Genomic DNA, 10,688 nt, shown 5'->3' with positions numbered 1-10,688 from the left:
AACATGTTAGAATCACCTTTGGCAGCAACAAAAAAAGCTGTGAGTCTTTCTGGGTAAGTCTGTAAGAGCTTTCTAAAAAATGGATTGTGCAACATTTTCCCATTATTATTTACAAAATTCTTTAGACTCTGTCAAATTGGTTATTGATCGTTGCTAGACAACCATTTTCAGACCTTGCCGTAGATTTAAAAGTAAATTTAAGTTAAAACTGTAACAAGACCACTCAGGAACATTGAATGTCGTCTTGGTAAGCAACTCCAGTGTATAGAGCGACAATTTGTAAGTCGCTCTGGATAAGAGCGTCTGCTAAATGACTTAAATGTAATGTAAATGAGTGCATTCGGAAAGTATTCAGACCCATTCCCTTTTCCCACACTTTGGTACGTTACAGCCTTATTCTAAAATGGATTGAATAAATAAAAATCCTCATCAATCTACACACAATACCCCATCAAGACAAAGTGAAAACAGTTTTTTGGAAATGTTAGCAAATTTAATAAAGCTAAAAAACAGAAATACCGTATTTATATAAATATTCAGACCCTTTGCTATGAGACTTGAAATTAAGCTCAGACGCATCCTGGTTCCATCGATCATACTTGAGATGTTTCTACAACTGGAGTCCACCTGTGGGAAATTCAATTGATTGGACATGATTTAGAAAGGCACACACCTGTCTATATAAGGTCTCACATTTGACAGTGCATGTCAGAGCAAGAACCAAGCCATGAGGTCGAAGGAATTGTCTGTAGTGTTCCGAGACAGGATTGTGTCCAGGTACAGATCTGGGGAAGGGTAAAAAAAAAATGTCTGCAGCATTGAAGGTCCCCAACAACACAGTGGCCTCCATCATTCTTATATGGAAGAAGTTTAGAACCACCAAGACGTACTAGAGCTGGTCCCCCAGCCAAACTGAATAATCGGTGGAAAGGGACTTGGAAAGGGAGGTGACCAAGAACCCAATGGTCCCTCTGACAGAGCTCCACAGTTCCTCTGTGGAGATGGGAGAAGCTTCCAGAAGGACAACTACCTCTGCAGCAGATAGATAGACTAATTTACATAATTTGAGTCAATTGGAGGTGTACCTGTGGATGTCTTTCAAGGTCTACCTTTAGACTCAGTGAATCTGACATCATGGGAAAATCAAACTAAATCACCCAAGACCTCAGACTAGACACCCACGAGTGTTGTTCATCCATGGGAGCAATTTCCAAACGCCTAAAGGTACCACGTTCATCTGTACAAACAATAGTATGCAAGTATAAACACCATAAGACCACGCAGTCGTCATACCACCCAGGAAGGAGACACATTCTGTCTCCTAGAGATCAACATACTTTGGTGTGAAAAGTGCAAATCAATCCCAGAACAACAGCAAAGGACCTTATAAATGCTGGAGGAAACAGGACAGTAAAACGAGTCCTATATCAACATAACCTGAAAGGCCGCTCAGCAAGGAAGATGCCACTGCTCCAAAACCGCCATAAAAAAGACAGACTACAGTTTGCAACTGCACATGGGGACAAAGATCGTACTTCTTGGAGAAATGTCCTCTGGTCTGATAAAACAAACACAGAACTGTTTGGCCATAATGACCATCATTATGTTTGGAGGAAAAAGGGGGAGGCTTGCAAGTCAAGGAACACCATCCCAATCGTGAAGCACAGGGGTGGCAGCATCATGTTGTGGGGGTGCTTTGCTGCAGGAGGGACTGGTGCACTTCACAAAATAGATGGCTTCATGAGGAGAGAAAATGATGTGGATATATTGAAGCAACATCTCAAGACATCGGTCAGGAAGTTATAGCTTGGTCGCAAATGGGTCTTCCAAATGGTCAATGACCCCAAGCATACTTCCAAAATTGTGGCAAAATGGCTTAAGGACAACAAAGTCAAGGTATTGGAGTAGCTCTCACAAAACCCTGACCTCAATCCCATAGAAAATGTGTGGCAGCACTGAAAAAGTGTGTTCGAGCAAGGAGGCCTACAAACCTGACTGAGTTACACCAGCTCTGTCAGGAGGAATGGGCCAAAATTCAACCAACTTATTGTGGGAAGCTTGTGGAAGGCTACCCGAAACGTTTGACCCAAGTTAAACAATTTAAAGGCAATGCTACCAAATACTAATTGAGTGCATGTAAACTTCTGACCCATTGGGAATATGACGAAATAAAAAAAATATGAAGTAAATCATTTCACATTCTTAAAGTAAAGTGGTTATCCTAACTGACCTAAAACAGGGATTTTTTACTAGGATTAAATGTCAGGAATTGTGAAAAACTGAGTTTAAATGTTTTTGGCTAAGGTGTATGTAAACTTCCGACTTCAACTGTAGCTGTGAAGTGACGCTCCCCATCTGACCTGACAGAGCTTGAGAGGATCTGTAGAAACTCTGCAAATAGAGATGTGCCAAGCTTGTAGCATCATACCTTGGAGTGACAGGGTAGCCTAGTGGTTAGATCGTTGGGCTAGTAACCGAAAGGTTGCAAGTTCAAATCCCCGAGCTGACCTTCCATAGAAGTGCACCTATTGGTAGATGTGAGCTAATTCACCTTCCAGCAGGACAATAACTTAAAAAACAACTGCAAATAGTGCATTTGGAAAGTATTCAGACCCCTTGACTTTTTCAACATTTTGTTATGTTGCCTCACCGATCTACACACAATACCCCAAAAGAAAAAGCAAGCTTTTTGATTTTTTTTTAAACTGACATTTTCACAAGTATTTAGTCCCTTTACACAGTACTTTGTTGAAGCACCTTTGGCATTGATTACAGCCTCAAGTCTTGGAGGGGATTTATTTTACCTTTATTTATCTAGGCAAGTCAGTTAAGAAGAATTTCTTATTTTCAATAATGGCCTAGGAACAGTGGGTTAACTGCCTTGTTCAGGGGCAGAACAACAGATTGGTACCTGCATTGGAAAACCTCCCTGGTCTTCATGGTTGAATCTGTTTGAAATTCACTGCTTGATTGAGGGACCGAACAGATAATTGCATTTGTGGGGTACAGAGATGAGGTAGTCATTCAAAAATGATGTTAAACACTATTAGTCAATGCAACTTGTTATGTGACATGTTTTTACTCCTGAACTTATTTAGGCTTGCCATAATGAAGGGGTTGAATACTCCTTGACTCAAAACATTTAAGCTTTTCACTATTAATTAATTTGTTTTAAAAAAATCTATAAACATTATTCCACTTTGACATTATGGGGTATTGTTTGTAGGCCACTGACAAATCTAAATTCAGGCTCTAACACAATACATTTGGAAAAAGTCAAGGGGTGAGAATACTTTCTGAAGGCACTGTATGCAGTCATCTATAGATTCTATTGTCATACCCTAATTATCTGGTGACTATTTCAGCAAAATGATTTTGTTCTAGACTGATTAGGTCACGATTTGTTGTCAAGGAAAGCATGATTACACATTTAGAGGCTTGTTGAAATAAAGAGCTTCTCTCTGGCCCACTCATGTGTCAGTGTCTGAGTGCTGCTAATTTGCATCACAATTATTAATATAATTTCAGTGACCAGAGACATTCATGCGATGTGTAAACGTACTTAATGCATTTTATTCCCTCTACACTCTGAAGGGCAACGTTTTTTGTGGTTCAACCCAACAATTTTGTCAATCTAAATTAAGAGTTTCCTGAAGGGTTTATATAATGGGTGGCTGGTCAAATACATACATTACATTTTAATGAAGTTATTCAGTGGATGTTAATCTCATCCAGAACAATTTAATATGTGTCTGTATTGCAGGCAACACAGACCTCTCAGAGATCTGATCACCATCACCACAATGCTATAATAAAAACAGGCATTTGGGTTAAAATATTTAGTTTGGTTATAAGGAATGCAAGTAGACCTGGCCACATCAGAAACAAGAGGACTGATAAGCTATGCTTCCGCTTTCTTTTTTCTCTCTAGGCACCTCTTGCCCTTTCTCCAGTTCTGTGATGGAAGGCAGTGGCAGTGGATTGACTGCAGAGCTGGCCTCCCCTGGGCCTTGTGTGGCTGGCATGGAGTGGAACACCAGTGGGCAGGTGTTTGAGGTGGCGCTGCAGAACAGCTCCTCGTCCAAACGTAGCCCTCAGTTTGTGGGGGTGGAGCTGCTGAAGTCCTTCAAGCTGCTCATCATCCCCTGCTACATCCTGGTGGTGCTGATCGGGGTGTTTGGCAACTACCTGCTGCTCTACGTCATCTGCCACACCCGTAAGATGCACAACATCACTAACTTCTTCATTGGAAACCTGGCCTTCTCCGACATGCTGATGTGTGCCACCTGTGTCCCCTTCACCTTGGCCTATGCCTTCAACCCCCGTGGCTGGGTTTTTGGGAGGTTCATGTGCTACCTGGTTTACCTCATCCAACCAGTGACCGTCTACGTGTCTGTCTTCACTCTCACTGCTATTGGTGTTGACAGGTAAGCCTTGGTCGAGGTTGCATTAAATACACTTTTTTAGACTTGGAGTGAATGAGCACATTATCACATTTCTATGTAAGCTTCTCGATCACATTACATAATTACATTTCATTCACAGTTTTTATTATTTATCCTTTATTGAGATTTCCTCCATGGTGTTTCAGTATTTGTGGCTGGACCGGAACGATGATTAGGTATAGATTCAACTCTGTCACATAAAAAATTCTTAACAGCTCTATTCAGCACCCTTAAGACTTTTCTAAAAGTTCAACTCAGAGAGATGATTCATACTTTACGTCAATAACAGGAAATAAAATCATCTGCAGGGACATTCACATCAAATTATGGAGAGGGATGAGTAGAAGCATGATGTGATGTCTTTACACAATTGTCAGATCAAAAAGAAAAAAGATTCCCACACTTGACATGGTAAATTGATCCTATCCCCAGGTACTATGCCACAGTGCACCCTCTGAAGAAGCGGATCTCAGTGCTGGCGTGTACCTACCTGCTATCTGGGATCTGGCTGCTCTCCTGTGGGCTTGTGGCCCCGGCCGTGGCCCACACCTACCATGTGGAGTTCAAGAATGATGGCTTTACCATCTGTGAGGAGTTCTGGATGGGAAAGAAGAGAGAGAGGTTGGCCTACGCATACAGCACACTTTTCATGACCTACGTCCTGCCTCTGTCTGCCCTCTGCATCTCTTACCTCTGCATCTCTGTCAAGCTCCGTAACTGTGTGGTGCCTGGCCACCGCACCCAGAGCCAGGCCGAGGCCCAGCGAACCCGCAAGCGCAAGACCTTCCGTCTGATCACCCTGGTGGTGGCAGCTTTCGGCGTGTGCTGGATGCCCATCAGTGTGTTCAACGTGCTGCGGGACATTGACATTGATCTGATCGACAAGCGCTACTTCCTGCTCATCCAGCTGCTGTGCCACTTGTGTGCCATGAGCTCGTCCTGCTGTAACCCTTTCCTGTATGCCTGGCTGCATAACCGCTTTCGTGCCGAGCTGCGCAAGATGTTCACCTGCCACCGCCGCATCGGCATCCCTGCCAACCACTGTGCCACAAACAGCGTGAACCCCTTCATCCCACCCTCTCACCCACCCGCACAGGATTTGTTTAGAGAATGGTCTTGAAACCAGCTAAAAGATTTTTGGTCAGGGTTTTTGTACTGTAAGATAAGATGGTAAAATTATTACTTTTGTTTTTCAAATAGTTGATTCTTCCTACCCCACTCCCACTGTTTCCCATCCCCAATTAATATATATTTTGTGAAAAGTAATGTACATTTCTGCACAAGATTATTAAGTGGTTGCACAAGTGCAATAAACTGTGCCACAAACAAGAGTGCTGCAAAAAAAAGTATACTGCATTTGAAGTGTTCTTAAACATGTTGAAACATCAGGAGTTGATTGATCATGATGGACATCTTCGGTGTACATTATGTTGTTTATATAAGCATTATCTTTATTGTACAGTGTATTCCCATATGATGCATACAAAGTGATGGTTTAATAATAGGTGCTTTGGGTTTGGTTTTTGCTTGATTTCAAAAGTCTCTACAACCTCAAGGTTGTAACTAACAGGTGATGCATATTACCAGATGCGAACGCAGCTTCCAACCTCACAGAAGAGGGTCCTGGCTTGGTGACAAAGATGATAGCTTCAGTCGTCTCTCAACAACTAACAAAAATTAAACACATTTGGTCATGTCAAAAAAGATTGAAATTGGTTCCATTTAACCTGTTTTCCATTTTTGACAAGTTGCAAGTTAAAACACAGTTTTACTTTCTGTGACAGAAATTGTTGCATCATGCATGTTACATCTTTGTAAACGTAATGAAGTATACTGAACAAAAACAAACGCAACATGCAACAATTTCCAAGATTTTACTGTGTGAACTTTTTTGTGAACTTCACAGTTCACATAAGGAAATCAGTCAATTGAAATAAATTCATTGGGCCCTAATCTATGGATTTCACATGACTGGGAATAAAGATATGCATCTGTTTCCTTTAAAAAAATGTAGGGGTGTGGATCAGAAAACTAGTCCGTATCTGGTGTGACCACCATTTGCCTCATGCAGTCCGACACATCTCCTTCACATAGAGTTGATCAGGCTATTGATTGTGGCCTGTTAAATGTTGTCCCACTCCTTTTCAATAATTGTGCGAAGTTGCTAGATATTGGTGGGTACTAGAACACTGTCGTACACGTTGATCCAGAGCATGCCAAACATGCTCAACGTGTGACATGTCTGGTGAGTATGCAGGCCATGAAAGAACTGGGACATTTTCAGCTTTCAGGAATTTATATACAGATTGGGGGCTCCCGAGTGGCGCAGCGGTCTAAGTGCATCTCAGTGCAAGAGGCATCACTACAGTCCCTGGTTCAAATCCAGGCTGTATCACATCTGGCCATGATTGGGAGTCCCATAGGGTGGCGCACAATTTGCCCAGCATCGTCCAGGTTTGGCAGGGGTAGGCCGTCATTGTAAATAAGAATCTATTCTTAACTGACTTGTCTAGTTAAATAAAGGTTATACAAAAAAATACATATTGTTGCAAAATGGGGCAGGGCACGCTCCCTTAAAACTTGTGGCATTGTGTTCTGTGACAAAACTGCACATTTTAGAGTGGCCTTTTATTGTCCCGAGCACAAGGTGCACCTGTGTAATGATAATGCAGTTGTGATTTTAGCATGTACATCTTGGTGGGGCAAAGTCACTTTATTTTTTATGCATGCCAGCAAAGCCACTACACAACACATTAACCACACTTTAACGGTGACAAACGATGCCCACAAAATGTAAGGGCTTACATAAAGCTGTCCCAACAGCAGAGCTTTCTTTTCAACACCGTAGAGTGAATCCTTACCACTGGGACATCTGGCTCTCAGAGGAGCCTTGTCTAGCAGCGAAACAGTTAATTCAGCCTCATTTACTGCCTTTAAAAAAAAAACATATCTGATATGGCTGCTAGGCAAGCTTGGGCCAGTGACTGATGGATCTCCATGTTTTTTACCTTGTGGGAAATCTGTTGATGTGCCATTAAGCAGGCCGTTGACCCTGGTTGCTTCTGTGGGTCACTCTGAATGGTAGTCTGTTAGATGACTGACTAATGTAAATGTTGAGCGGCTACACTGCAAGTAGATTGTATGTTTTAATATTCAATAAATTAAAAAAATGTAAATGTTTGTCTGGCAAAGCAAGTCCACAGGTGGTATGAAAGAGCAGTCCAACAGAATTGATTGATTATGATTTGAATGCCATTATCAAATCTCTGCTCATCAACACATCTAATTTGTATCAATAAAGAAAGTGCTGTGAGTTGACTGCAGAAGAACATTTGTAAAGAATTCAAGAGAATACTTGTTGTCATGGTCACATACACATTCAACACCTTATCAGGGTGGTTGATATTTTCAGTGATTAATTTGCATACACTTCTAATAAGACCAAATAAGTGACAAACCATGGTAATGAGTTCTGTGACCCAGATGAAGCAGACAAGCACTCACAATAAATAAGCCTTGACCAACCACAAACCTGTGAATTGAGATAGTTCCTCAATATCTTGAGAGCAATGGTCTAAACCAGGTATTCCCAAACAGTCCATTTATATTTTCCAACAGAGCTATACATTTGGGTGAGTTTTTTCTCTCGCCTGAGTAGCTTCGTTTCACTGCCCAAAATAAAATCAAACCATCTAGTGTTCAGCAAAATAACAACACAGTGTCAAATACAGGTAGCCTAGTCAAATAATTAACATCCAGTCACATTAACTGTTACTCTCTTGCAGGAATTCCACAAACGGTCCGTATGTGGCCAAACGCAGCTGCTGCTGATGTTGGTATCTATACTGATGGCGCAAAAGCCATAACAGGGAGACAGTAGAGGGGTAACACGTGTGCAAGCAGTTGCTCCCGACGCCACTTGTGTACACTGCAGCATCCACCGAGAGGCTCTTGTTGCCAAAGGAATGCCTGACAGCTTGAAACACGCTTTGGACACTACAGTGAAAATGGTTAACTTTGCTAAAGCAAGGCCCCTGAACTCTCGTGCATTTTCTGCGCTATGCAATGATATGGGCAGCGACAATGTAACGCTTTTACAACATACAGAAGTGTGCTGGTTATCAAGGGGCAAAGTATTGACACTTTTTTAATTGAGATGAGCTAAAAGTTTTCTTTACTGACCATCATTTTCACTTGTCTGATCGCTTGCATGATGATGAGTTTCTCACACGACTGGCCTATCTGGGTGATGTGTTTTCTCGCCTGAATGATCTGAATCTAGGATTACAGGGACTCTCCGCAACTATATTCAATGTTTCGGACAAAATTGAGGCTATGAGTAAGAAGTTGGAGCTCCTCTCTGTCTGCATTAACAAGGACAACACACAGATCTTTCCATCATTGTAAGATTTTTTTGTGTGCAAACTCAAGCTTACGGACAATGTCAAATGTGATGTCGTGAAGCACCTGAGTGAGTTGGATGTGCAATTACACAGGTACCTTTCCGAAACAGATGACACAAGCAACTGGATTCGTTATCCCTTCATGCCCTGCCTCCAGTTCACTTACCGATATCTGAACAAGAGAGCCTCATCGAAATTGCAACAAGAAGTTCTGTGAAAATTGAATTTAATCAGAAGCCACTGTCAGATTTCTTGATTGGGCTGCGCCCAGAGTATCCTGCCTTGGCAAATCGCACTGTTACTCAAACAGGAAGCACCCTGAAGACTTCCTGACGGTTCGCCCCCATGTGGTGAAGGTAGGAAAAAAACACCTATTCGCTGATCCTCAACACCGGGGCCCCACAAGGGTGTGTGCTCAGCCCCCTCCTGTCCTCCCTGTTCACCCATGGCTGCGTTGGCTATGCACACCTACAACTCAATCATCAAGTTTGCAGACAACACAACAGTAGTAGGCTTGATTACAAACAATGATGAGACAGCCTACAGGGAGGTGGTGAAGGCTCGGAGTGTGGTGCCAGGAAAATAACCTCTCACTCTATTTCAACAAAACGTAAGGAGATGATCGTGGACTCCACATCATGACTGATGTCAGCCCATTCTTGCATAATCAATGCATGGAGTTGTCAGAATTTGTGGTGTTTTGTTTGTCCATCCGCCTCTTGAAGATTGACCACAAGTTCTCATTGGGATTAAGGTCTGGGGAGTTTCCTGGCCATGGACCCAAAATATAGTTGTTTTGTTCCCCGAGCCACTTAGTTATCACCTTTGCCTCATGGTAAGGTCCTCCATCATGCTGGAAAAGGCGTTGTTCGTCACCAATCTGTTCCTGGATGGTTGGGAGAAGTTGCTCTCGGAGGATGTGTTGGTACCATTCTTTATTCATGGCTGTATTCTTATGCATAATTGTGAGTGAGCCCACTCCCTTGGCTGAGAAGCAACCCCACACATGAATGGTCTCAGGATGCTTTACTTTTGGCATGACACAGGACTGATGGTAGCGCTCAGCTTGTCTTCTCCGGACAAGCTTTTTTCCAGATGCCCTAAACAATCGGAAAGGGGATTCATCAGAGAAAATGACTTTACCCCAGTCCTCAGCAGTCTAATCCCTGTACCTTTTACAGAATATCATTACATTTAAGTCATTTAGCAGACGCTCTTATCCAGAGCGACTTACAAATTGGTGAATTCACCTTCTGACATCCAGTGGAACAGCCACTTACAATAGTGCATCTAAATCATTTAAGGGGGGGGGTGAGAAGGATTACTTATCCTATCCTAGGTATTCCTTGAAGAGGTGGGGTTTCAGGTGTCTCCGGAAGGTGGTGATTGACTCTGCTGTCCTGGCGTCGTGAGGGAGTTTGTTCCACCATTGGGGGGCCAGAGCAGCGAAAAGTTTTGACTGGGCTGAGCGGGAACTGTACTTCCTCAGTGGTAGGGAGGCGAGCAGGCCAGAGGTGGATGAACGCAGTGCCCTTGTTTGGGTGTAGGGCCTGATCAGAGCCTGGAGGTACTGCGGTGCCGTTCCCCTCACAGCTCCGTAGGCAAGCACCATGGTCTTGTAGCGGATGCGAGCTTCAACTGGAAGCCAGTGGAGAGAGCAGAGGAGCGGGGTGACGTGAGAGAACTTGGGAAGGTTGAACACCAGACGGGCTGCGGCGTTCTGGATGAGTTGTAGGGGTTTAATGGCACAGGCATCAGTCTGTTCCTGATGTTTTTCCTGGAGAAAAGTGGCTTCTTTGCTGCCCTTCTTGACACCAGGCTATCCTTCAAAAGTCTTCGC

General features: G+C 43.0%; 1 protein-coding gene across 1 annotated transcript; it reads left to right on the top strand.

Moving 5' to 3' along the window:
- Window positions 1-3,960: 3,960 nt before the first annotated feature.
- On the top strand, window positions 3,961-5,650 carry LOC135513537 (prolactin-releasing peptide receptor-like). The gene is made up of 2 exons (XM_064936418.1): window positions 3,961-4,427; window positions 4,878-5,650. Exons 1-2 carry the CDS (start codon window positions 3,961-3,963, stop codon window positions 5,563-5,565), a joined length of 1,155 nt encoding a protein of 384 aa, XP_064792490.1. The 3' UTR covers window positions 5,566-5,650.
- Window positions 5,651-10,688: the final 5,038 nt, after the last annotated feature.

Source organism: Oncorhynchus masou, chromosome 25 (assembly GCF_036934945.1).
Source record: "Oncorhynchus masou masou isolate Uvic2021 chromosome 25, UVic_Omas_1.1, whole genome shotgun sequence".
NCBI lineage: Eukaryota > Metazoa > Chordata > Actinopteri > Salmoniformes > Salmonidae > Oncorhynchus > Oncorhynchus masou.
This window is presented reverse-complemented; position numbering and strand designations above follow the sequence as displayed.

Excerpts from the sequence above, each read along its gene's own strand:
- LOC135513537 (XM_064936418.1), top strand. The coding sequence starts at position 3,961 with ATGGAAGGCAGTGGCAGTGGATTGACTGCAGAGCTGGCCTCCCCTGGG. Across the intron at positions 4,428-4,877 it reads ACTGCTATTGGTGTTGACAG|GTACTATGCCACAGTGCACC; the intron begins GTAAGCCTTGGT and ends TCCTATCCCCAG.